Raw genomic sequence first — 27,999 nt, 5'->3', positions numbered from 1 at the left:
AACAGGTGTATTTTGGCAGAGAAGTAAAATATAAAATATGCAAAATTTCTTTTAAAATTGGCATACAAAATTTTAAAACACAGTACAATTATATAAAAATACAGCACAGCCAACGGCCTGTAAATTTCCTTTGGCATTTCATTTGGTAGAGTTAAACAGAAAAACCTTTCTAAAAAAAAATTAGCTATCAACACAGTACATAAGTTAGGTTGTATATGTTGAAAGAACTTTTCCTTGAGTTTCCAAAATCCTTTTCTTACATGATAACCCACATAAAGCATGACTAGTGAGGTATATAGGGCAAAACACTGTTAGGCGGATGTACAATAAGGAAAAAGTGCATAAACAAAGAATTCTTCCCATTTTCATAGAAATATCAGGTTAAATCTGAGTTCTTCTTGATGTATCATTTTACTTTGGCAGAATTAAAATAAACCCATACAAATGTCTTTGTTCAAGTCCCAGCAGCAGTGATATGTCTCCTTTGGTGGCATTATCTGATGCCACAATACCGCACAGTCCCTAGAGGAACTAAGGTTTTGTGTGTGTCTGCATCTGTAACTGCAAACATCAAACGTAAGATCATACATCAAGCACCATGTCATACTGTTGTCCCTTCTTCCGCCTGCCACATTTATTGATGAGAACCACATACAGTGTCAAAAGCATGACCCAATAGCATGCATACAGCAACGTTCCAACAATTAAAACTGTCTGTTTGGATTCTGAGAATGGCTTTTTAGATTCCTTATAAATGGTGAAAATCACACCACCCAGGAGGATTGTAAACCAAACTGATACTGGAATGAGTCCTATGAAATTAACAACAATGGTTTTCCTTCCAGATGTGCCCCACCCAGCTTTGTTGATCGTTGCAATTGCAAACATCTTGGCGGGAAGTAAACTTGACATGTATAACACTGAGTAGAGGGACATGAAGACCATGACGATATTTCCTCTAAGGCAGCTGGCAAAGGATGATTTTATGAGACCCACTAACTGGACAGTTAACAAGAAAAGAAGGATGTTCCAAATTTTACCCCTGTAGAACAGCTGGATTACTGTGGCAATGAGAAAGAAAGGGAAGAACCCAGTGATGACTGCTTCATAGGTCATCCACAAGTGATGTTTATGAAACCACATGGCATTGTACAGCCACTCGCGGAAGTAGGACTTGCTCCAACGGGTCTGCTGGTTTAACCATCTGAGATATTCTATAGGTGTTTCAGTAAGGCACTTGGATCGAGCTGTGTATTTTGTTGCATAACCCAGACTCAGCACTCGGTTCGTTAGATGCCTGTCATCTCCAAAACTACATTGGCTGCCCATAAATTCTTGATTGTACCAGTCTTCCACAAATTCATGCAATAAGGAGTTTCTGTACATTCCCAGAGGTCCACTAATGCACTGGACACATCCAAAATAAGACTGACAGGCCCTTTCTATGTTAAAAGCCATCCAGTATCTCACACTGCTGAGGAAGGAGATCCAGGAATCATACTTGTTTAAAATCTGCAAGAAAAATATAAGTAAAAATAATTAAATAAAGGTAAGCCCCAGATAAAAATTCCAGCAAAATCTGCACCATTGTAAGGTTACTACCTAGAGTAATGTTTGTTTTTTTATCTTTCTATTTAGCCTCTTTCCTTTTTTAACACGATTTTACATTATTTTCTTTCATTCTATATACTATATTAATTTGATAAGCTGGGTGTATGTGTTGGGACTTCTTTTTTTTTTTAAATGAAAGCTTCTTTCTTTCTTTCTTTATTTTTGGCTGTGTTGGGTCTTCGTTTCTGTGCGAGGGCTTTCTCTAGTTGCGGCAAGCGGGGGGGCCCCTCTTCAACGAGGGGCGCGGGCCTCTCACTGTCTCGGCCTCTCTTGTTGTGGAGCACAGGCTCCAGACGCGCAGGCTCAGTAGTTGTGGCTCACGGGCCCAGTTGCTCCGCGGCATGTGGGATCTTCCCAGACCAGGGCTCGAACCCGTGTCCCCTGCATTAGCAGGCAGATTCTCAACCACTGCACCACCGGGGAAGCCCAGGACGTCTTGACAATAATTTTTTTCTACTCCATCACTCTCTGTACTCTTTTGTTATGTGTTTTGTTTCTTTTTCTTGTTATGTTATAAAATTGAGATTTTTGTAGGCTTTAGTTCTCAGCCCTTAAATTATTCTCCCACTGGCAGTCCAGTGGTTGAAGACTTCGCCTTCCAATGCGGGGGGGTGTGGGGTCCATCCCTGGTCGGGGAGCTGGGATCCCACCCACATGCCTCACGGCCAAAAAACCAAAGACATGAAACAGAAGCAATATTGCAGCAAATTCAATAAAGACTTTAAAAACATGATCCACATCAAAAAATCTTAAAAAAAAAAATATTCTCCCACTTTCTTACTATCTAATATTTGAAAGTTTTTAAGTCCTATCCTCTTCTCTTTTCAACTCATCCAACTCTATTATTCTCCTTCCTCCTCAGTTTTAGCAATGCCAGGGATAAAAGGGTTTGCTCTGGCTTCACCCCAAAACTGGAATCCTGAAATAATGCTCTACACAAAGGCTATTAAAATTATTAGTTTTGGGGGGCAATATTTCTTAATTCTCTCCTCTGTCTCAATTTTGTTCAGTTTTCATCTGGATTTTACATGCTTCCTTTTTATCACCAGGGTATCTCTTTGTCCATCTAGTGTACTTTCTTTGCCTTCACTATTACCATGCATATAAATATGGGTTATACAGCAACACAATACCTACATTTAAAGTCAAAATTCCATGTGCTTCTCACATCTTTTGCTAAAATCTAGTGCACTTTTGCAAAGGGCTCACTTTAATCTTCATATATTTTCACATATTTGTTTTCCCATTCCATAAATTTCAAATCACCTTCATTAATATTTGTTTCGCTTATTGTTTCTCCATTGATAACAAATAATGGGAAATAAATAATAATTGGAAAACTCACTTAATTGTTCCTTTGACTTTCTCTCTAGTGTAAATTTGAGTTGCTGTTTCTCTTTTTTTTCCTTTGTATTCCAATTTGGATTTTTGACCAACCATATATTGTTCAACTTTTAAATACATAGTCATATGACATAGATTCCATCTCCTGCCATACCTCCATTTTTTAACCCTTGTACTAAATGAGTTCCAACATCATTTTACCAGAACATTAAGTTGTGGCTCAAGAAGATATGGCAGAAATTATTACACATTTACATTATATTTTATATAACTTATCAGCCACTACATACTTGTGTTATAACCCAGGATTAAGCAAAGAAATCATAAGTTACTTCAATTTAGACAGCAGAAGAGGTATAAAGTGGGTCCAAGGCACATTCTAGTATGTCTCTGGCACCAGAAACAATAGCTGGCACAGATTTGGGCGTATAATAAATGTATGTTCAAAGAATCAACGAGTGAGGGCGCTACTAAAAGTGACTCATGCAAAAAGTGAACTCATACGCACCTGGACATCTCCCCCGACACCTCCAACCATGGGATCTTCTTCCAAAACTTTTACCATCTCCACAGATGAGGCAGGGTCAAGCATGGTGTCTGAATCACAAACCTGCAAAGAAGAAAGTAAGAAATAAGTTAAAGAAAAGAAGATGATGAATATGCTCCATGTAGTCAAAAGCGGGCATATGTATTATGCCTTCAGCCTATTGTCACAAGGCCTCAATAAGCGAGTAACACAGGGATGAGAGTTTGTTATATGATGGCCAATACAAAGAACCTGCAAACTCAATATTTAAGCTATAGATGTTTTGCCTCTCTCTTGCCTTGTCTGTCACTGTTTTGTATACGGCTATAAGCCTGGCAGGCCAGTAACTAGGGTAGTAGAAAAAGAAGGCATAATTTCAAATCCACCTTTCAACCTCTCAGCATCCAGAGTTTATGGCCACACCCACCTCTATTGACTCAAGCTGGGAAAGGTAAAACCAGAAAGCTAAAATAAGACTAAAAACAACAGGAAGGGGGCAACCTAGAATTAATGTTCAAGTAACTCCGCCTGCTTGTAAGATAAGCAAGCCAAGGGAACTGCCTCTCTGAAATGACTAAACTTGAACCAAACTTCTGAGGTTCTGCATATTTAAATTGGTCCTGCCCCTCCCAGTTTCCAACAGCAAAGTGCCAGAAGTTCTCTGAGAGAGATTGTTCACATGGTGAGTTTAACTGTCAGAAGGGAATGCTCTCAGAAATCTCCTGGGAGGGGTTTGTTATAGTGGGATCAAAGAGTTTTCTAAAGAAGTTCAATTTCTGGATGTTCTTTAGTGATAGAATGCCAACTAGAAAACCACCGTCTATGACAGTCTGTGAAAGCATGTATGTTCATGGATATAACAGTATTAATTTGTTTGTGTGTAAAGGGTGTAACTCTAGCCCTTCTTAAAATCAGTCTAGTAGAAACAGGATTTCTAGCTGTCTCCTCACCAATTAATGAGAAGTGTGCAATTTCAAAACTGTTGGCTGTTTAGCTCTGGGCTAGAAACTGTGGGAGAAATACACCAGTTCACAAGGAGCTTAACCTCACACTGGGAGAAACCACAGGACTGATTTGCACACAGGAAACAATTGGAGAACAAATCAAAATGTCTTTCTGTCCACACTGAATGTATCACTGTAATTTGTTGAAACTACATGATCGCCAGTCGTAAGATTTCTCACTAGGACATATGGAAATGAGGCAAAGTCACCAAATTTTGACTAAAATGAGTGGAAAATGTCAAGACAAGACATTATTGGGAGGAACCAGCCACCTCAGTCTTAACCACAGAATCATCAGCTAAATTGCTTAAGACCATGGCTCCCCCTCCTTCACTGTTCTAGCCAAGAGACAGTGACGCCCCTTTCTCCGAATCTAAAACAGGAGTTGGCAAACTAAGGTCTACGGACAAGTCTGCCTTTGCACCAATTTCTATATGGTCTGGGGGTTAAAAATAGCTTTTACCTTTTTAAATAGCTGAAAAAAAATCGAAAAAGAATTTTTTGTGACACATGGAAATTATGTGAAATTCAAATTTCAGTGGCCATAAATAAAGTTTTATTGGAATTCAGTCATGTGCATTCAGTTTCATATTATCTATGGCTGCTTTCACACTAAAACAGCAAAGTTGAATAGCTGCAACACAGACCATATAGCCCGCAAAGCTTAATGGTTTCTATCAGGCCTTTTACAAGCAAGTATGCCAACCCTGAGCCTAAAGGAATTGGTTGGGGGGCCGGGCCGGGGGTGGGTCTCTTTCATAAAAAAACAAAGAACAAACTAAAAGAACAAGTTGAGATAAAGTATGTTCTAAGTCCCAGTTTAACTCTACTAGAGGTTTTTAGGATTGCCTCTATCTCCTATTCTTATAATAGGCCAAGATTTGACTATTATAACAAATCAAGAGGCCGCAATGAAATCTTGAGTTCTGTACCTTACTACTTTTATGACCTTGAACAAACTGTTACCATCATCATGATACCACAGTGACACACTGTATGTAAAAGTACTTGGTAAATTACAAAGGCTCACAGAAAAGTCATATATGCCATTAGTATAGGGTGCTAATCTTTCATTGTTTGTACTTGCTAAGTAAACCCACTCATTACCATGAAAGGTGACTCAGTAAAGGGAATCACTGAACGGAACATGAGCATGGATTACGTGTCAAGAATATCTTATCACAATGAACAAGTTCAAATGTATCCAAAACACCCATAGCAGTTAGATATAGAAATTGCTATAAATCTGTTAAATAAGCTGTTAGACTGTAAGTCCATTCCAGTTTATCTCACTGATCTTAAAGTTAATCTACCTCACAACAATTTAAATAAAAATATCCTGTAGAAATATTGTTATTTATTCTACCATATGGTTTTCAACTTCTAAGACCCAAGTCTAAAATGCTGAGTATCCGTGTTTCACCTTTTTTTAAACATATTTCCTTTCAGATTGACTGGTGGGTTCTCCACCTCTGCCTGCCCCGAACCACTTCAAAGGGCACTGAGAGCTACACAGCAAGAGGAAAACTTAATTATTCTGGCTGCCTTCAATGAGGAAACAGGCTGAAGATAAATCAAGACTCATTCTGTTACTACTGCTTTCACCCTTTGCTTGCTTGTAAACCTCAATCCTTTGTTAATCTTTTTTTTTTTTAACATCTTTATTGGAGTACAATTGCTTTACAATGGTGTGTTAGTTTCTGCTTTATAATGAAGTGAATCAGTTATACATATACATATGTTCCCATATCTCTTCCCTCTTGCATCTCCCTCCCTCCCATCCTCCCTATCCCACCCCTCTAGGTGGTCACAAAGCACCGAGCTGATCTCCCTGTGCTATGCGGCTGCTTCCCACTAGCTATCTATTTTACGTTTGGTAGTGTATATATGTCCATGCCACCCTCTCACTTTGTCATAGCTTACCCTTCCCCCTCCCCATATCCTCAAGTCCATTCTCTAGTAGGTCTGTGTCTTTACTCCCGTCTTACCACTAAGTTCTTCATGACCTTTTTTTTTTTTTTTTCTTAATCTTGACCCTTCCTCTTAACCTGGACCCAGGGAGATGATTTATTTCAACCATGTTTGAAATTTACTTTTGGTCATGATCCCACTGCCCAGTTTCCCTTCCAAAACTTAACCACAGAGTAAATGGAAAGTACCCCCTACCCCCTCTTTCCCCCAGGACATTCTCCCTAATGAAAAGAAGTCAGCCAGAATTTTAAAATTCACCAATAGTTATTTACTGGCAAACACAAGATGGTGCTAGCCCCCAGAACTCCTAACAGTACAATGCCAGAGTAAACACACTACTGAAAGGAAAAGAAAGCACTGTGCAAACCCTTGGAATCAGACAGATCTGCCTCCCAAGCTACAATTGACCAGTTATATTCCCTTGGACTAGCTTTGTAACCTTAAACTCCTTACCTCACCTTTCTAAGTCTCCATCTCTCAGGTGAAAAATATGGATAAGCACATCCACCTCATAAGTTTGCGGTAATGGAGAATTAACTAGATAATGTATGTATAGCACTTATAACGGCTAGCTCATAGTAAATGCTCAATAAAAGGAAGGCATATATACTAAGAAGTGATCATCAAAACCAGAGGCACAAACTAAGAACACTAGTCCAATGAGGGAAGGGGTCCTTCTTATCTGTACTGTAAATAAACCATGACTTGCTCAGAGAGCAAAAACTAATGCCCTGTCCAATGCCCAACAAATTTAAGTTAAACGAGTTGGAGTATTGAGCAGGCAATGTAAAAATCCTGAGATTGGGCTGTCTACTAGGGAAAAAGATCAGAGAGCAGTTTATGGCAGACTATGAGTGGCAAAAACAAAATCATAAGATATAGGACTAAAAAGACCTTTTGAAATTAATCAGTGAAACCATTCCAGGAAAAAATAAATGCCCTCAAAGAAAAATACAGAAACTTTTTTGGGGGAGAGAGATGAGGGATGGGGAGGATAATTCTCTCATAGTAATTTTGTTTATGGTATAAGACCCCAAATCTAGCCAATAAAAAGCCTCTAAATCATAGAAACCTAAACAATTTGGCCCTTATTTGTTGCTCTTTTTAAAAGGAATTGAGAAGATATATAACTTTCTTGTTAGAATGTTACCCAAATTGTTATAAAGTAACACTTGCCTTCAGGCAACCTAGAATCTTTTTAAGACATTAAGGTGAAAAAGGAGTCATTTGGTTATTCTTTTTCCTTTTTCAGGAAGGTTTATACACGAGTAATAGTTGTAGGTGTAAAGCAAAGGCAACAAGCCAGCTGGAAAAATGAGAAACCAAATGTTGTCACCTCTAGGCTTAAGCCAGGAAACACCCTTATTCCAAATGGTTGGAATCCTCATTCTAAAGAAAGGAATCAGGAAATCCCATAATGGTTGCCTTAAATCAGGGTTTACATTCAAGAACCCAACTTTGAGGGAAAGTGTAGATAAAAAATGAAAAGAAAATTCTAATGCTATACTCCCTTTTGTGTTGCTGTTTGTTGTTTTTGTTTGTTTGTTTGATCCCAATCTTGAAAAGCATAGGTATGTTGCTAGAAAGAAATTAAGACAGTCCTAAGTTAGAGTCTTCAGCTGAAAGTGAGCTCAGAAATCATCTCTTCTACCAGTTGAGGCCCGTAGCAAGTAAACAGTTAAATCAAGAATTCAGATTTCCCCATTCTTATTTCAATGTGCTCAATTTCATCCTCTAAAATGAAGGATACAAAGTCACATTAACATTCTCAACATGACCCTTCAGAAATTTTCAGAAAATAGGAACCAATCAAATGTTATACACAGTCAATCCTCATTATGCACGGTAGTTATGTTCTACAAAGCTCCCATGAACAGTGAGTTAGCAAATACTAAAAAATTGCTTCTAGCGGACATATAGAGTTAGGTTCCTCAAAGTTTCTGGTCACGGCATTTTTGTCTAGTGATCAATACCTAACCTTGTTGTATTTGTGCTTACTTGTTTATTTGTGTCACCTTATTGAATATGTATTGTTGATTCATTAACATTGAACTCATGTCCAATAGCACTGTAACTCATGCCTGAACAAAGTTCATCTAACAAACCTATTTTCTCCATAAGGCAATTATAGCCTTCTTGTGTTACGAACACTAGACAACATTTCAACACTACACTTGGGGACCATTTTAAACAGCTACATCAGCAACCAAAAGCACAAAAATATGAAAAACATGATATTAAATAGGCTAAAGAAGTTACTCGTTGACAGTATAAAAGGTAAAACAAAAAGGCAAAGCATAATCTTGTGTGACCTCAGCTGGGAACATGCACGTCGGATGACTCACTTTTTTTTTGCCATTCTGCACATGTCTGCAGATGATCACAAAAGCACTGCAACTATTGATTTTCGGGTAATAAATACATTTTAGTCTGTAGGTTAACTTGTAAATACAGAATCCATGAATAATAAGGGTCAACTCTCCTATTATGAATGATTTAGTCTTACTTTCCTCCTGCTCAAAGAATCTTGGATAGCTATGGTACTGCCAGATTAAAGTAATAATAAAATTGCTTCCTATAATCTTCCCTTTTAGAAAATGTTCATACTTATTGTATAACTTTTACCTGGGAAATTCTTAACACACACATCGGACGATACTGTCTTTTTCCTTTGTTATATAGACTGGAGGCCACTTATGTGGTAATATCAATGTTCAGTGAAAAGAGATATGAATAAAGCAATTATCTAATCTAGATATCAAAAGATACTTTAAAAGTCTTCTGATATTGTTAAGTAAAAAATACAAAAAAGTAAACATGATGTAATCTCAAAATTGTTTTTAAAATAAGGAAAAATAGAAAAGTATATGCTGGAAAGTATTAAATTTGATAATCTATGTATGGGTCATGTATTCGCTTCAGATGATTTTTTTTAATTGAAGTATAGTTGATTTACAATGTTTCAGGTGTACAGCAAAGTGATTCAGTTATACATACATACAGATCTATTCTTTTTCAGGTTCTTTTCCATTATAGATTATTACAAGATATTGAATATAGTTCCCTACGCTATACAGTAGCTCTTTATTATCTATTTTATATATAGTAGTGTGTATCCGTTAATCCCAAATTCCTAATTTATCTCTCCCCTCTCTGCTGCAGATTATTTTAATTTTGCTCATTGCACTTTTCTACAACTTTGAAAACGTTTCTCCAGAAAATACTTTGATTCAAAATTAAGAAAATCTTCCTCATCCACCTCCTTATTTCTCATTCCCTGTATTTGATTTTCTCACTTTATTTTTCTTCTTCTGCTTTTCTATCTTCTCTATCTCTGGAAGCCGCCACTAGCATCACAGATGAATTTCCTACCATGCTGGCTTCATCTTAAACTAAAGCTTCCCTCCATGTTCTATGTCAGCATTTATTATTTGACAGGCTACAAGACTGAAAGAGTAATTACTATAGAAGACTAGAGATGAGAGGGGAGAGATATAAGAGGTAGTGATCGATAAAGGCTTGTTCGGAAAGAGACCAGAGGGAGCCAACCCAGAAAGCTCAGAAGTGCAGGTAGAAAGGTTAACCTTGAGATAGGAGGGGAGGTGGGGTACCCTTGAAACTGTAAGCAGAAGAGAGTCAGATCTTGACAGCCTTCACAGCCTGTACTTTTGCTGTTCTCTTTTGTAGAAGGCAAGATCATCTGTTTGTAGTTAAGCAGGGAGGAGTTTGGGTAAGGCCCTAGGAGAGTGATGAGGATCTGAAATAACAGACACGAGAGGAATAAGCGAGACGTCTATTCAAGATCAAGTGAAAAGAGTGCTGACCAGTGCTGGGGATCCAGCTGCAACTGGAAACCAATCATTCTGGCCATCTCTCTGCACAGCTAAACAGTGTTCTCTAGCCAGGTTAGCAAGTAGGAGCAGATAGATGGTCAGTTTCTTCCCCAGCCCCCATTCTCTCTTGTGTATTAGCACCTGAACTTTGCTTCCTTCCATCCCTAACCAACTTGAACTCCACATTCAATCACTTGTAATGCTCAGGAGCCAATATCCTCAAACCCCTCCCTCTTTGTCTTTCTGTGGCCTCTGCTCTGTAAGTCTTGGACCCTGGGTCAGTCAGAAGGAAGGATGAGAGTACTATATTAGATTGAACTTTATGCAATTTCTGTTTTTATAGGGCATAGATGAGGCATGGCGGGATAGTATTTACTAGTTTCAGAATGCCAAAAGAGTTTTTACCCCTGTTTGAGTGCTCTGAATGATCTGGAAGTCTCAAGCGGATTTGGGGCCCAGTGAACAGCTGTTGCTAGGGTCAGTCTATCTGGAGGCTTCAGCCCGAAGGAAGGAAAGTTCTCAAGCCTGATTAGGGCACTAGCAAAAAGCCTACTCTAAAATTTCATATTTTGTATTAATTTTTCCTGGACAGGCACAAGTCAAGTTGTCAAGGATACAAACAAAATTCCAAACAAGATGATGGGAGAGGGGGCATTGGGAGAAGCAGGTTAAAAAAAAAAAACAAGAAGAAAAATCTCACAATCATGTCATGATTAGAAACGACAAACGTAAATTGTTTTAACTAGAATTAAAGGCAAAACATCAAAACAGATGTTTTCTCATTTTAGGCCCAGAGCTTCATTCTTCAAATCCTCTGTAAGTTCCCTAGCCATTCCTTACTTTAAAAGTTTCAGTTTGAAAAGAAGAAGTAAAGCTGTCACTATTTGCAGATGACATGATACTATACATAGAGAATCCTAAAGAGGCTACCAGAAAACTCCTAGAGCTAATCAATGAATTTGGTAAAGTAGCAGGATACAAAATTAATGCACAGAAATCGCTTGCATTTCTATACACTAATGACAAAAAATCTGAAAGTGAAATTAAGAAAACACTCCCGTTTACCATTGCAACAAAAAGAATAAAATATCTAGGAATAAACCTACCTAAGGAGACAAAAGACCTGTATGCAGAAAATTATAAGACACTGATGAAAGAAATTAAAGATGATACAAATAGATGGAGAGATATACCATGTTCCTGGATTGGAAGAATCAACATTGTGAAAATGACTCTACTACCCAAAGCAATCTACAGATTCAATGCAATCCCTATCAAACTACCACTGGCATTTTTCACAGAACTAGAACAAAAAATTTCACAATTTGTATGGAAACACAAAAGACCCCGAATAGCCAAAGCAATCTTGAGAACGAAAAATGGAGCTGGGGGAATCAGGCTCCCTGACTTCAGACTATACTACAAAGCTTCAGTAATCAAGACAGTTTGGTACTGGCACAAAAACAGAAATATAGATCAATGGAACAGGATAGAAAGCCCAGAGATAAACCCACACACATATGGTCACCTTATCTTTGATAAAGGAGGCAAGCATATACAGTGGAGAAAAGACAGCCTCTTCAATAAGTGGTGCTGGGAAAATTGGACAGGTACATGTAAAAGTATGAAATTAGAACACTCCCTGACACCATGCACAAAAATAAACTCCAAATGGATTAAAGACCTAAGTGTAAGGCCAGACACTATCAAACTCTTAGAGGAAAACATAGGCAGAACACTCTATGACATACATCACAGCAAGATTCTTTTTGACCCAGCTCCCAGAGAAATGGAAATAAGAACACAAATAAACAAATGGGACCTAATGAAACTTAAAAGCTTTTGCACAGCAAAGGAAACCATAAACAAGACCAAAAGACAACCCTTAGAATGGGAGAAAATATTTGCAAATGAAGCAACTGACAAAGGATTAATCTCCAAGATTTACAAGCAGCTCATGCAGCTCAATAACAAAAAAACGAACAACCCAATCCAAAAATGGGCAGAAGACCTAAATAGACATTTCTCCAAAGAAGATATACAGATGGCCTACAGACACATGAAAGAATGCTCAACATCATTAATCATTAGAGAAATGCAAATCAAAACTACAATGAGATATCATCTCACACCGGTCAGAATGGCCATCATCAAAAAATCTAGAAACAATAAATGCTGGAGAGGGTGTGGAGGAAAGGGAACCCTCTTGCACTGTTGGTGGGAATGTAAATTGATACAGCCACTATGGAGAACAGTATGGAGGTTCCTTAAAAAACTACAAATAGAACTACCATACGACCCAGCAATCCCACTACTGGGCATATACCCTGAGAAAACCATAGGTCAAAAAGTATCATGTACCACAATGTTCATTGCAGCTCTATTTACAATAGCCAGGACCTGGAAGCAACCTAAATGTCCATCGACAGACGAATGGATAAAGAAGATGTGGCACATATATACAATGGAATATTACTCAGCCATAAAAAGAAATGAAATGGAGGTATTTGTAATGAGGTGGATGGAGTTAGAGTCTGTCATACAGAGTGAAGTAAGTCAGAAAGAGAAAAACAAATACAGTATGCTAACACATATATACGGAATCTAAGGAAAAAAAAAAAAAAAAAGGCATGAAGAACCTAGTGGCAAGACGGGAATAAAGACACAGACCTACTAGAGAATGGACTTGAGGATATGGGGAGGGGGTGGGGTGAGATGTGACAGGGTAAGAGAGTGTCATGGACATATATACACTATCAAATGTAAAATAGATAGCTAGTGGGAAGCAGCCGCATAGCACAGGGAGATCAGCTCGGTGCTTTGTGACCACCTAGAGGGGTGGGATGGGGAGGGTGGGAGGGAGGGAGATGCAAGAGGGAAGAGAAATGGGAACATATTGTATATGTATAACTGATTCACTTTGTTATAAAGCAGAAGCTAACACACTATTGTAAGGCAATTATACTTCAATAAAGATGTTTAAAAAAAAAAAAAAAAGTTTCAGTTTATCCTCTCATCTGGGCCTGAAGTTGCAATAGGTAAATATGTAAAAATGTCTTGATTTAACTAAAACAGCCTTATTTGTGAAAGTTCTAGAAATTAGGAGACACTTGGGGTTGAAACTCTAATCAATTCCCCAGAAGGGAGATTTATGCAGATGGTATGAACTGAAGAAATACCTCAAAATTCTTCAGATATTAGCTAAATTAACAACATGTTAATTAGCAATTGACATGTACTATAGTTTTCAAGTAAAGACTAGATAATCATATAAGAAATAATACTTTAACAGCAAACGCTTTAATAATATTAACAATGCCATTATCAACAACTTTTGCTAAGCCGCTTTGGATACATAATTTGAAATAATTTTCTCAAATCCCTTGTGAGATTGGTTCCTTCTAACCAGGTAACTGAGGTTTGGGAGGTGGTCTTGCTCAAGGTCAACCAGCTACAAATTGTTAATTAGAACCTCAGTCAATTGACATTGAAGCCAGTGGCCACTGCCATCCCATTACACAGAGAGACACACTGGGCATCACTTTGTGTTGATAAATCCCCTAAAACATATGATGGGTCTTCCAAAAACAAGGATTTCACATTTAAGAAAAGAGGAAAAGTGTCCGGATGCATATTTGAAGCCAGAGACAGTTCTCCTTTCTCGATATCATCATGAATAAAATCTAACTAAAATATCTGCACAAAAGTACAACTAGAAAACTCACAGGAACCCTATTAATGTTCTAAAGAAGAAACTTTCAGTTAGAACTAGAAGAGGAGAAACCATACAATTAGCAGTCAGGGAACTAAAGAGAGACACAGCCTATCTAATTTTCATGCAAGCAAACACCATCACAAAGGCTTTCAAAGGTCAAGTTGCAGGGAGTGAGGTAATGCTGTTTGGGGAGTGAAATAAACATGACTTAGATTTTGTTCTGGGAAGGTTGCTTTTTTGTTTTTGTTTTCCTTTTCCCTTTTTCTTTTCTTTTTCTATGTGTTTCAGTTTTGAATTCCTACACTTTTAAATCAAAATTGTTTTCATCGCCCCCATTTTGCCTAGTCTCTGTGAAAAATATTTTATAGCTTTCCCTTGGTCCTGCAGACTTTCTCAAGCTCCTTCTGCTGGAGCAGACACTATTTTCTTACAACGCTGGAGATTTTAAGAGTGTGGAAAATGACGTTGGAATTGATTTGGCAGAACCAAGGGGGCAGAGAAGGTAAGGGAGGGGAAAAGAAGGAAGGAAGGGTCTCATGTTCAAAATAATCTTGATTTCCAACCAATAACACTGCACAAGTTAAGCATTTTCATAGATAGTTTTAACCGTTTTACAAGATTTTTTTTTCTCTCTCTTTCAGAATGTGCTTTCAACAGTCATGCTGTTTTCAGATGAACTGAAAGAAGCACTGTGTCCAGAAGGGACAAGGATGGACTATAGCATATGACTGGAGAGATACAAAGGATGCTTTATTTAAATGTGTTTGTCCTGGCAGATGTGGAAACCTACCTGTACATAATCCACACTTCGTCCCAGTGCTCTGAAAGCCGTGTACATGACTTCTCTTTTTCCACCCCATTTTTGCATGATGCAAATACTCTTGTTGGACAAGACCAACTGAGTGACATGTTGTGAGCTTTCTTTATGTGACTCATCCGTCTCACCAGGACCCTTCACGTGAAAGTTGTTCTTCCAGATATAAGTGGCTGATTTATCCCTGCCCATGACTTCGCTGAAGATGTCCATCATGTAAAGGTCATCTTCTGAGTTTCCATCTATGACCATGACAACTTTAATTCCAGGGTAGGTTAGCCTTTTCACAGATTGCAAACATTTCCGTAAGTAGTCTGGGTCTTCTTGATACGCAGCAATGCAAAGAGCAACAGTTTTGTTCAACTTAATGGGGGTTTCTAGAGATTTTTTCATTTTTCGGTGCTCCAAAAAGGCAAACAGGCTTTGGATGATGAGGTGTGATGCTAAAAAGGCACCATATAGTCCAAAAGAGAAATAGTAATTATCTGTTTGGATAAATTGGTAGCCAACAATATAAGCAGCTGTGATTCCAAGGAGTAGAGAAACTCCAAAAAGTGTGGTTCCAATTATTCTCAGGATACATAGAAACCTCTCACAATGCATCTGTAAAATAATCACATGATATACTTGGTTAGCCACTCTTGTCCCATGCTTGTTATATACATGGTATCACAGGGAGCGCATTGGACTGGAAGCCTTCCAGGTGTTCTAACCTTGAGTTTCTCACTTAACTAGTTGTATGACTTTCTGCATCTCAGTTTGCTCATCTGCAAAACAGGGATAAGGATGCCCTTTCTGCATACCTCAGAGGACTCTTTCAAACATCAAATGAGATGATGATGCAGTGTACCATTGAAAACCGTAATGCACATATGCATTATTTTTAGTACGTTAGATCATTTGTCTAAGGATGCACTCTATGTATGTGGTCACAGCTAAGCATAAAATCTAAATATTTTAGTGAGCAAGGCACTCTTTATTCTTGCGCCATCGTGTTCCCTCACCCCAATACTGACCAGTGAAAAATCTACAGGTTTTGCTAAATTTCTTATGTGTAGTTTTTTGTTTTCAATAAATTTATTTATTTTATTTATGTATTTTTGGCTGTGTTGGGTCTTCGTTGCTGCGCACGGGCTTTCTCTAGTTGTGGCTCGCGGGCTCTAGAGTGCCGGCTCAATAGTTGTGGCGCACGGGCTTAGCTGCTCCGCGGCATGTGGGATCTTCCCAGACTAGGGCTCGAACCCGTGTGCCCTGCACTGGCAGGCGGATTCTTAACCACTGCGCCAGCAGGGAAGTCCCTCTAATGTGTAGTTTTATCTCATCTCCAGTGCAAATCCCTCAGCTCACACTTTTCCCATGCAGCTAGCCAAGGTTGAACGTAAGGATACGTGGATTCTATCCTTCTAGGTCTTCCATCAACTAGCTGTGTGACTTCCAGCCAGTTGCTTTTCCTCTCTGGGCCTTAGTCTTTAAAAATCTGTTAAATGAGGGCATTTAGACTCAATTATTTCCCAAGTCTCTGTTGCCATTAAAATTTCTTTATGCACAGATATCCTACACAGACATTTATCAAAGCCCCTGAAATTCTGTATTACATTCCTTTGTTCAAATGGCTGTCTCCCTCATCCACCATTAATACCAGCTGGTTCGAACCTGGTGACGAGGAACTTTACTGGAATATAGTAAGAACACAATAAATGTTTGCAGAAATAAATCATACAATTAGAGAAGAAATAGCATCATGCTTAATTTCAACAGGTAAATTTTCTTTTGTCTTAAGAGCTTTAACACATTAGACCTAAAAACACATTCCAGTTCTTAATAATATACAATTTTGTACACCTCCCTACCGTTTGTGAATCTCCTGAAATATTTTGAACTAGAGTAGAGGAGGATCATCTATTTCGTATTTCTCAAAGCATCTCCAATTATGAGCATAGAAGAGGTGCTTGGTAGACCTTTAAAATTAGTTTCTTTTTGGTTTCCTAGACCCAGTTCCAATATGTGGAGGAGAGGGGGTTTCCTACACATGTCACAAACAATTCCTTGGACACCTGCTGGGTGCCTGACAATTAAATCAATGTTGATATCATATGCCTGACAGAATCAGATTCCACAGGTTAAGAGTTCAGTCCTACAAGACTGCCCCCCACAAACACCCACACTTCAGTTGCCAGTTGCAAGCCCAGGTTGTTACCTGTAATTACGATAAACTGGGTAAAAATCAGAGGTTCACAAGATCCCCTCCTGTGTTCAATTAATTTGCTAGAAGGAACTCACAGAACCAGGGAATCTGTTTACTCATTAGATTACTGGTTTATTATAAAAGGATGTAACTCAGGAACAGCCAGACGGAAGAGATGCACAGGGCAAGGTATGGGGAAAGGGCATGGAGTTCCATGCACCACTCTCCCCAAATCTCCACATGTTCATCGATCCATAAGCTCTCTGAACCCTCTCCTTTGGGGTTTTTAGAGGCTCCATTACATAGGCATGATTGATTATATCATTGACCATTGGCAACTGAACTCAATCTCCAGCCTGTCTTCCCTCCTCAATGGTCTGGGCAGGGAAATGGAAGTTCCAACCCTCTAATCACATGTTTGGCTCTACTGGCAACCAGCCTCAACAAGGTGCATTCCAAAAGTCACCTCATGAGCATAACAAAAGACATCTCTAAATTTGCAGGTAACTCCAACTTAATCTTTTCCCTTAATTCAACTAGTTTTTGAAAGCTAAGTAAATTTATTTTCAAAGTTACTTTGGGCTAAGCAATTACCTCTGCAAAATCTCTTATTGGGTATGCTATTTATATTTTCCTATTCCACATTAAGACTTAAAATTGAATGTTGACATAAAACCTATTAACATCTTGGTTTACTAGTTGTGTGGCCATCACATCACTCAGCTCCAAGTGACATTATTTACATTGTAGTCCCTGTGGTCATCATTGAGGTGGTCCTGAGTGGATACGCATTACACTTTAGGGTAGCTTACTGTGACTGCTCACCAATTGTGTTTCCACTCCTTCTGAGTAGACTGCTTGATGCGGCCATGGCGTTCCAGCTTTTGTTAATCTGAGATGTGCCACTTCCAATAGGACTTTTAAGGGGGAGAATGGGCCTCCTGCAATATCTCTTTTCCCTCCACAGTCTTGATGTACATATCAACAGGTCCTAAGGGATTGCAGAGCCCAAAGATAGAGGGAGCTTGGTCCTTGAACTGCCACATGGAAGGAAGCCAGCCACCAATGCCACCAATCAGGAATACCTGCCTTGGACTCTTATGTTAACAAGAAATAATTTTTGAGTTTGCGTTTGTTTGTGTGCCCATTACTTATTTTGGGTTTAGTTTCCCAAACTCATTACAATCTAAGTAATGCAAAGCAGGCTGGAGACCAGGGTTTGAGCTTGTGGACATTATTTTTCTTTGTGAAACGGAGATGATGGTACTTGTCAACAACATTCACAGGGCTACAGCGAGGAGCAAAATCAAAGTGTTTGTGAAACTGTTTTTAAAAAAATCAGAAACACAATACAAAGTATCAGCTAACATGGAAGCTAAAAAAACAAAGCAAAACAAAAACCAAATGTGCGTTCCACTTTTAGTACTTATATAGGATTTCATAGAATGCAACAAGTACCCTGATAAAGGTAATCACGACAAAAATGGGAAGTTCAAACTGCTGGGCAACGGTGAAATGCTGAGTTTTCAGTGCAAGGCAAGAGAGCACAGCATCCCTTGTTAATTAAAACTGCTGACTGGATGCTGAAAACTCCCAAAGTGTACATTAACCAATGCCTAAAAGTGCTGGGAGCACCAGACTAGGAACTTGTCTTTTCCAAGACATGAGTCATTCTCACAAGAGTGAAAAATTTCAAGGCGACTAAAACTCTCTGCCTGGGCGAAGCTTAAAAGTGTGTTCTGCTTGTGTTTCAAATCAGCATAGCCAGCAAAAGAACCGCCTGCTATTCTTTTCCATTATTCACATTTTCCTTGCTTTTATCAGCACGTGTGGACACAGAGAGTGTTCGCATAGCATCTGCTGGCCACTGCTGAAGTGGGAACACCCTCTTACATCATAGGAGTCTACAGAATGTCCTTTTTCAGCCTGGGAAAAGTTGCTAGTAAACTGCAGCAATAGAACCTTTCTATTTCTGCAAGGTATCGCGTTGTTGCCTAGCAAGACACATGAAGCATCTCAGTACAGGCCAAAGGGTTAAAGAGCCAGCTACATGGAGGGAATACATTGATCTCAGGGACTGACACACAAGATGTTTCTTTATAATTTCAGAGATATGGGCGCCATATGTGTGAGACTTTCTGAGACAATCCCCAATTCAAATACTCTGTTTCATAAGCAAACTCTCCTTCTCAGACATATGGTTTATTGCTAAATTGGAAAATATGGTTAGTTTCACCCTAGATCATTTGCTGATAGAAGACTTAGAAATCTACCTCCCATAAAGAGTGAAAATATAAAACTTGGATTTTTTTTGCCCAGGATTAGACTTTAGTCTATTAATTGATTTCTAAGTTGCTCTTGGACTTGATACCAATTATTCACCAAGGACTAGTCTTCACAGAATTCTAGGCCAAACCAAGTGTTAAAGAATAGCTTGGTGCACCTTAATGTAAACGCCACAAAATCAACAGATTTTATATATATATTTTTTCACTAATGTGCTCCAAGGACATAGAACATTGCCTGGGTTATGGTTGGTATTCAGGAAATATTCGCTGAATGATAGATGTGACTTTACTCCTAAATATCATCATTGGCATCATTATTATGTCAGCTAACTTTTTTTCATCATTTGCTAGGCAACAGGCATTTAAGCAAGTTTTGTTTACTTGAATAGCAAAATCCTATTTAACTTTAATAACTTTAGGTGGTAAATATACTGTTAATCTCATGTTACAAATCACATATGCATATGACGGGGCAACCAAGACTGAGTATTTAGGTAACTTACCCCACATCACACAACTAGGAAGAGGGTTCACACGGTGGCATAATGCCAGGTGACTAGACTATTCTCAGTAAATATTGGCTGAACAGATTTGAACCTTCATGACAAAATAGGCCACGTCCTTTTGTTTCTCATTAATAAACATGTTGTGTAAGGAAAGATTAGAAAAGAACGTTGAAAACTGTTTTCCTGCTGTAATGGAAAAATGGATATCATGTACTCAGGTACAGATACAACACCAGCCAATACTCAGGGAAGATTTCTGGGCTCCTATACCTTCCTATGTGTGTACAGTCAAAAGGGACCTGGAATGATGTTGTCCGAAAGGGAGCTGGCTGGTGGTTCCACCTACACGGCAGCGACGCTGCTCTTAATGCCAACAGTCAAAATCCTGTTTAACCGTAAGAGAGGCGCTTCGGTTTCCACTGGTTCCGCCTGCAGAGCAGATATAAGTCTCGCTGTTTGCTCGTGTACCCCAAGTGGGACTCTATAGGTCATTGGGCATCAGAGCCTTTCCCTCGCCCTTGACCTTCCTTGTATTAACCAGACAGCAAATGGCGGATGAGAGAGAATACCAGCTGCTCTCACTGCCCTAGTGCAGTGGTGAGAACTGAGTTCCCTCAGCTTTCATTAAGGGGGCCTTCCGTTTTGGATCAGGGAGAAGCTAAAGTGAATTCAGATGAGTCAAGTCAGCATCTAGGAAAGGCTGCAGACATTAGGCCAAGTGATAGCTCTTCTGAGAGGCCCTAGCTTCCCACTCCTTCCAAAGTACCTCCTCCAGTAAATCAACTGTACTCCAAAAAAATTTTTGTTAATAAAAGGAAACATTAAAAAATAGACTCCTCCACCCTGCCCTCTCTTCACTCCCTGTCACTCTCTCCCCTGACCCTGTTTGATTTTCTAAGTTACACTAAGAACACTCTTTGGCCATAGGGATTTGCGTATCTCAATTAACTGTGTATTCCTGTATCATAAAACAAGGTGTGGCACATAGTAGGTACTCAATAAACACATTTTAAATAAGCGAATAAATCATGTGGACTCACGTTGCCAATGCAGGCTGACAGAGCACAGGGCCCTCCTCTGTCTTCGCTGCAGGGGTAATGAATATGCTGAGCCCTTAAGGGTATCCTTCATCCAGCAGCTTTTTTCTTCCTTTTAAAACCAGTTCTATGATTTCTTGCCCAGCTATTTAAAGGTCATGATTGTAGGGGGTACCAGACAGGCTCTACAAGACCTTTGGATAACAAACTTTAAAAAGGCAAATGCTCCCTAACAGCATTTCCTGAAATTATAAGTTGTAGTCTGAGCAATCTTATGAGTTCAGGGGTCAAGTTTGGAGCATGAGGGATAATGAGATCATCTTTTTTTCCGTTTAAACTCTAGTTGTCTTACAATATTTATTGTCCATTAATCTACACTCTGCTTTGTGTTTAGTGCTAATGACTTGTGAGTGTGTGTGTTTATGTGTGTGTTTGGGTGTACACACCCACATATATTGGCCTCTGGAACCAGACTGAGTTGGAATAGACTCCTGACTATCTTATAATGGTTTCTTTTAAAGACTGGGTAACCTCAAACAAGCTACGTAATACTTGTCATCTTCAGTTTCTTCATCTATAAAATGGAACTAGTCATATTGACTTCACCTAATTATGAGACTAAAAGATGGAGCTCATTTAAATACCTCAAAAGAAATCATCAACAGAGCTCAGTGATGTCAGCTCTCTGCGGGTTAATACCCTGGCAGTAACTATCTAATCAGCCTGACTCTCCTTCCCTTTAAGCTGTTGTTTGTTAGTTAACAAGGGATAACTCTGGCATAATGGAAAGAGGAGCAGGACAGGGAAGAAAAGGATTCAAGCCCAAGCTCCACCTCATATTAGCTGTCCGATTTTAGACAAACCACTTGAGGGGTCTATGAATGAGCCATGTGTCCTTGGACAATTAATATCTCTGAACATCAAATATTTTGGGGTATAATTCACTTTGTTCATTTTAACGATTTTAACCAGGGCTGAGTGTCTAGAAGAAGGATGGATGGAGGCTGCACTGTGGGCAGTCTCCTCATAGTCACCTGAACAAGGAGGGATACAAAGAGCAAATTGATATTGGCATCTACTCTCTGAGCCTCATTTCCGCATCTGCAAAATGGGAATGATAACTTTTGCAGGCTTACTGTAACCAGGTAAGGAATACATATATTTATTGCAGCTTTAATGGGAAATTAATGGCTTCAATGTCTTTTTTTTTTAAACATCTTTATTGGAGTATAATTGCATTACAATGGTGTGTTAGTTTCTGCTTTATAACAAAGTGAATCAGTTATACATATACATATGTTCCCATATATCTTCCCTCTTGCATCTCCCTCCCTCCCACCCTCCCTATCCCACCCCTCTAGGTGGTCACAAAGCACCGAGCTGATCTCCCTGTGCTATGCGGTTGCTTCCCACAATGTCTTAACATAAAGGAACAGTTACTCTTGCACAAGTGCACTTTCTATTGCAACACTTGCACTTCCTATTTCTGCGAGGTATCTCGTTGTTGCCTAGTATCACACTACAAAGGGATAAAAGGCACATTTAGAGTAAGCTTTACTGAGGGAATAGATTGATCTCAGGGACTGACACACACAATCTAAAAAAGACAAGATCAATGTCCTTTTACTTGTAGCCAATATTTAAACAGACAAAAGCACAAAGGACGACAGGAGATATTTTTTAAGATGTTTGGTTAGTGAATGCACGGCTCAAGATCACATCTAATATAAATAAAGAGCAGAAATGGTTTTAGAACACAGGTTTTCTTTACTCTTAAACTGGTGTCGTGTGGGAGGAGGGGGAAATAGGCCTCAAGTCATGTAGAATGATTAGAATTAGGAATATTTACTTAGGCAGGTGACACTAGCAAGGCATATGGAAATGTACTTCTTTGTAACAAGACATACTCTGCTTGTGGCCATTTGCCTGCTAACAGTGGATTAGAACGTATGGTGAGCAAAAGATTAAAAAGCAGTGGTTCCCAAATGTTGATGTACAACCAAATCACCAGGGAATCTGTAAATATTACTGATGTGTGGCTCCTGAAACATTCTGAGTTAATTGGCATGGGGTGCTACAAGGGCATCAGGAGTTTTAAAATCTCCTTAAGTAATTCTAATTGCAACAAAGTTTGGCAATCACTGGGTTAAAGTCTATGAAAACTTTCATGATCTCATTTGCATTGTTATACATCCCTCAGGTGTATTGCCTCTGCTACCGTCCTCAACTAGAAATCCTAAGAGAAGTACCCAGATGAAGTCTCCCAGCAGTCTACACGTTAGAGCACAGGACCCTCCCCTTCTCCCTTTCTGACCTCCTCTCCCTCTCTGGCTTTGAAGCTGGCCTTTGTCTTTCCAGTCCCACCGCACTTATTCTAGCAGAGACCTGGACCAGAGCTTGCAGGGTTAGGCAATACACCTTTCAAAGACCTTGTCACCTGGGCTGTCTCTGGATCCAGAACTTTACGTTTCAGATTTCTCTTCATTTGCACCAGCTGTATTGATCAAAGACTTGCTAAGATGTCCATTCTTCCAACTGCCCTATTGGTTCCTGAACTTTGCCGTCCTAAACTTCATACTAAAGTTCGCTGTGGCAAAGGGGGAAATTACAGAAAGACTTGGCATGGAATCCTAGCTCTACGTGTTCCTCCACCAGCTCATGGGCCCTGTCTCTATAGGTCATTCCCTATGTAGCCATATGTACCACAATGCCAAATTTCTTCATGAAATCTCTCCTGATCTCTCTCAATCCAATGTGTTTTCTCCTCAGTTTGAACCTCCATAAAACTTGACTAACCCAGCTGCAGCATAGTCCAGCTCAACGGTGTTATATTCAAGAATTCCTGAATTAAATTTCATCCGCTCTCCTTACTAACTGTGACTTTCAGTGGGTTGCTTTACCTTTCTGAGGCAAGGTTTCTTTTTTTAAATAAAGTTTTCTTTGGTGGGCAGGAGGGATACTAGATATAATGTATGTCAAGTACCTACTTCAGTGCCTGATACGTATTAGACATGTGATAAATAGTAGTTATTATTTTACTTCTTTATGGGCCAGATTGCATTTTGCCTTATACTATGGTTATTTAAAAACTTCTTTCAGGGACTTCCCTGGTGGCGCCGTGATTAAGAATCCGCCTGCCAATGCAGAGGACATGGGTTCAAGCCCTGGTCCGGGAAGATCCCACATGCCGCGGAGCAACTAAGCCCGTGCACCACAACTACTGAGCCTGCGCTCTAGAGCCCGCGAGCCACAACTACTGAAGCCCGCGCGCCTAGAGCCCGTGCTCCGCAACAAGAGAAGCCACCTCAATGAGAAGCCCGCGCACCACAACGAAGAGAAGCCCCCGCTCACCGCAACTAGAGAAAGCCCACGTGCAGCAACAAAGACCCAACACAGCCAAAAATAACTTAAAAAAAAAAAAAAAAACTTATTTGAGTATGCTTTTCCTATGATGAATTCAATTTAGAGATGCACTACATCTTGCTCATTTTTAAATAAACTGCAGTACAGATTATGCTTTTAAGAGACATTCATCTCTAAATATTTTATTATTTAAATGGAAAAATATTTGAGTTTGACCTTGTATTTATTTTGACTCATATATCAGTGACATTCTCCTAGATTGTAAGGCAGTATATATATAAACTCCACATGTTATAGCTAACATTATGTTATAGATAACATTCAAAATATTATTGAATTTAAGGTATATGCAGCGGGATGACACTAAGTCTATGCAGATTGCTGCTACAGAGGAAAGGATTAAAACCAAGTTGGGGTGACGGAAATGATTTTCCTGCAGGGAGCTGTCCCCCCATTCAGCTGGCCTAGCACTGCCACTGGTTCTGTCCTTACAGCCTCTTAGTGGAACACAGCTTGGGTATGCATGGATAAAAAGAGAACCCAGAAAGGGACAGTGCGGTTTATGCTCTATTCTGCAATTACATTAACTCATAGCTCCCACATTGTATAAAACTCAAGAAGTTAATAATGTAACATGCTACTTGTTCTTAGATTAAAAATATAACTGTGTAATATAGCTTTGCTAAAGGGGATTTCCCCATTAATCCATAGATAAGGCCTTTCCTCACAGTGCCAATGATAGAAAATAAATGAATCAGTGACAGGCATGAACTTAACAATTCAAGAAATATTTCTTCAAAAAAAAACTTAACTGATAAGGAAACCATGGGCAAAAAAAATATTTATGAAATTCAACATCGTGGGACTATTCTACAGACTTAGCATTAATGATTAGTTTCAATATGACTTACTTTCTAGTAAGTCTGTTACTCATTTGTTGCACAATGCTTGTTTTCCAGGAAGGTAGCTGACTAAACGTCATCTTTGTTTTGTGGAGGGTGACATTCAAATTTGATACTAGTCACTGATTTAAGACCTTGAATTCTTATAAACACCATAGCTTTCTCTGATAAGAAAGGATTCAGTTCTAGGTACAATACAAGTAATTCCGGTAATTTACATGTCAACACTTCTACAATAAGCTTTTCTGTTCACCCAACTCAGATGTTATATAAATAAGAAAAAGAAAACAGGAGTAATGATATCCTCATTATAATGCTCTAATCCAGAAATGTCTCAGAATTTTGAATTATTAGCCCCAATATTGCTTAATGCATACACAACATAATATACATACTAAAATTTGTACTTCAAAGAGTTAAACTTTATTGAAAAGTTAAAATAGCCAAAATATTAGGAAAACCTTTGGTGGGATATGATAAGTATTAAAAAAAAAAAAACAAACAGTATTTCAGCTGTCTGAGTAATCTTATTTAGCTTCCAGAATAATGCAGTGAAAACTAATGTAATGAATGATTCAATTTGCACAAATTGGAATGAAAGGAAAAAAAAAGTTTAGAAGTTAAGAGTTCTTTTCAAACCTATTCTGTCACATTTTCAATTGTATCTACAAATAGTTTGATGGGCATAACTATTTGTTCTACCCAATTCTATATAAATACACGTTTTAATTTTTAGCCTTTCATCATTGGCATGTTTGAATGTGTGCTGATCTTTACAATATTGTGTTAAAATGACCTTTTCAAAAAATCACAATCCTGTTTTAAACCTTCAAAGGTACATTATCATATGCCTTCACTACAATAAGAAATCTGCCAGAAAAAAGCCTTGAAATCTACACTGGGCAGTGAAGTTGTTCTTATCTGTCTCTTCCCTTTTCCAGCAATGTTCAACTACCGACTTCCTTGGCTTTACTCTAAGGCTGAGCTGAAAGTCTATATATACTCAGGCCTCAAGTTGGGGAAGCCCTCGGCCGCCAGTCAGGACTTCCCGACCTATTGCGTCACACCTCCCCCCTAGGTGTGACGTCAAAGGCAATCCCAGGCCAGCCACGTGGGTTGGAGTAGTGTAGCCTTTCTGGGCAGCTGTTCGGGAGACACCCGGCAGCAATGGCCCCCAAGGGTGTGGAACCGGGCAGGGAGGAGCCAACAGAGCTCCTACACCCACCTCGTGGGAGCAGGGCTGTAGCAGCTCACTCCACCCAGAGGCGCGTGGGGGTGGTGACTCCCAAGTACTTAGCGCGGGCGTCTGGGGGATGGAGGGAGCGGCCGCGGGAAGCTGGCACCTAAGGCTGTGTAATAGGACCCAGGTCTTGAAAACCCTCCTCCCCAGGCACCGCCTCTCAGCTCCCAGCCTCTCTTTCCAGACTTAATTATCCCTTCAGAGCCACTTCCCCTCGGCTGCGTATCCTTAGCCTGAGGAAAAGCCTCTAGCCTCCCAGTCCTCGCTCTCACACAGACCCTCCTTTCAGACCCGCCCTCCGGTTCACAGGGACCCATTTTGTAGCCCTCGCTCGCGCTGGGCGGGAACCAGCGTGACGAATTCCGCCCAAGGTGTTGATTATCCATCCCAACCTAGCCTCTGGCTCGCCTCCCACCTTCACCCCGGCTCCCACAGCCCACCCCCCACCCGGGGCTGGGCGCTCGGGACGGCACCCCCAAATCCCCACCCGACCGTGCCCCGCGCTGCAGCTGCGGAAAGAGGCGCCAGCGTGCTCGTTGCCACGTCGGAATTGGCTCCCGGGACGCGGCAGCTGCCTGCGCGCGGCACGCGGTCCCCGCGCACGCCCTGCTCTCGCGGCCCGGCGGGCAGCCCTGCAGCCGAGAGGAGGGATGCGCGCCCTCCTCCCGCTCGGGTCTCCGAGTGCCACTGCTTGGGTCGGGGACCCCAGACCGTAGTATGGCTTCTGGAGCCGGGCTGAGCCCGGACAGACCCACAGCGACACTTTAATGGGGTGCAGGGAGTGCAAAGGAGGGGAGGCCAGGGGAAGACGGGGAGTGGCCGAACGAGGCCGGTAGCTTGCGAGGAGGTGGCGAAGGACCCTCCTTCTCCGGGGCCAGAGCTGGGACCCAGGATCGCTTTAACCCTTTGCATTCCAAGTAAGAAACAGGCTTCCCACTTGGAAAACGCGCTAGGCTGTCCAGGGCTTTCCTTCCCACAGAGAGTGTGTGGGAAAAAAAAGAAGAGAAGTGATGGGAATAAGGGGGAAGGGGGAGACTGCGCGGAATGTATTTTCCATACACAGTGGAAAATCCTTGTTTCCTAACTCGTGAGCCCCTCTGCAGCTCGGGAAGATGCGGAATGGAAAAGTACATCCCGGGACTTGCAGCCTTTCCCAGGCAAAGAGGTTACCTGTGTTCCAGAAAGGCAGCGGATTTCTGGCGAGCGCCGCAGGGATGGGAGAAGACAGAGAAAATGTTGCTAAGCCTGACAGTGATCTGGAATATCCCCTGATTTGCAGTCTGTTGGAAATTTTCAGACCTCAAACTTTTCTGTCGAAATCTGACTTAAATTTGTTTTTAACTCTTAACGTGGATAATGTCTTCCCTCTCCCTGGCCTATTCGAGGACCCTCAGCGTTCACCAAATCGCGCCAGTGTAACGTACCTTGTTCAGCTCTTGGTCATAAAGTTGTCCTCAGCCTGTCTGTGTGGTCCCGGAGGGTCGGTGGCGGGCAGTTTCCAAAACTGAGGTAATAGGAGATCAGATGAATTTGAGACGACCGGCCAAAAAAAATAAAAAATTTAAAAACAACATTTAAAAAGGATAGGGGAGTCTTAAATGCTTAGGTCTCCCCCACTTTAAAAAAAATCACTAGTATTTTTTAATATTTCCGTTGCACT

At 40.1% G+C, this 27,999-nt stretch overlaps 1 protein-coding gene across 1 annotated transcript; it reads right to left on the bottom strand.

Annotated features, from left to right (window-relative positions):
* Positions 1-65: 65 nt before the first annotated feature.
* HAS2 (hyaluronan synthase 2) lies at positions 66-27,999 on the bottom strand. The gene is made up of 4 exons (XM_059901354.1): positions 27,764-27,999; positions 14,795-15,421; positions 3,464-3,565; positions 66-1,512 (listed from the first exon to the last, which is right to left on the bottom strand). The coding sequence occupies exons 2-4, from the start codon at positions 15,419-15,421 to the stop codon at positions 583-585; spliced, it is 1,659 nt and encodes a 552-aa protein (XP_059757337.1). The 5' UTR covers positions 27,764-27,999; the 3' UTR covers positions 66-582.

This window comes from Balaenoptera ricei, chromosome 17, assembly GCF_028023285.1.
Source record: "Balaenoptera ricei isolate mBalRic1 chromosome 17, mBalRic1.hap2, whole genome shotgun sequence".
Taxonomy (NCBI): domain Eukaryota; kingdom Metazoa; phylum Chordata; class Mammalia; order Artiodactyla; family Balaenopteridae; genus Balaenoptera; species Balaenoptera ricei.
This window is presented reverse-complemented; position numbering and strand designations above follow the sequence as displayed.

Excerpts from the sequence above, each read along its gene's own strand:
- HAS2 (XM_059901354.1), bottom strand. The coding sequence starts at position 15,421 with ATGCATTGTGAGAGGTTTCTATGTATCCTGAGAATAATTGGAACCACA. Across the intron at positions 3,566-14,794 it reads GAAGTGTGGATTATGTACAG|GTTTGTGATTCAGACACCAT; the intron begins GTAGGTTTCCAC and ends TCTTCTTTGCAG. Across the intron at positions 1,513-3,463 it reads GTGTCGGGGGAGATGTCCAG|ATTTTAAACAAGTATGATTC; the intron begins GTGCGTATGAGT and ends TTTTTCTTGCAG.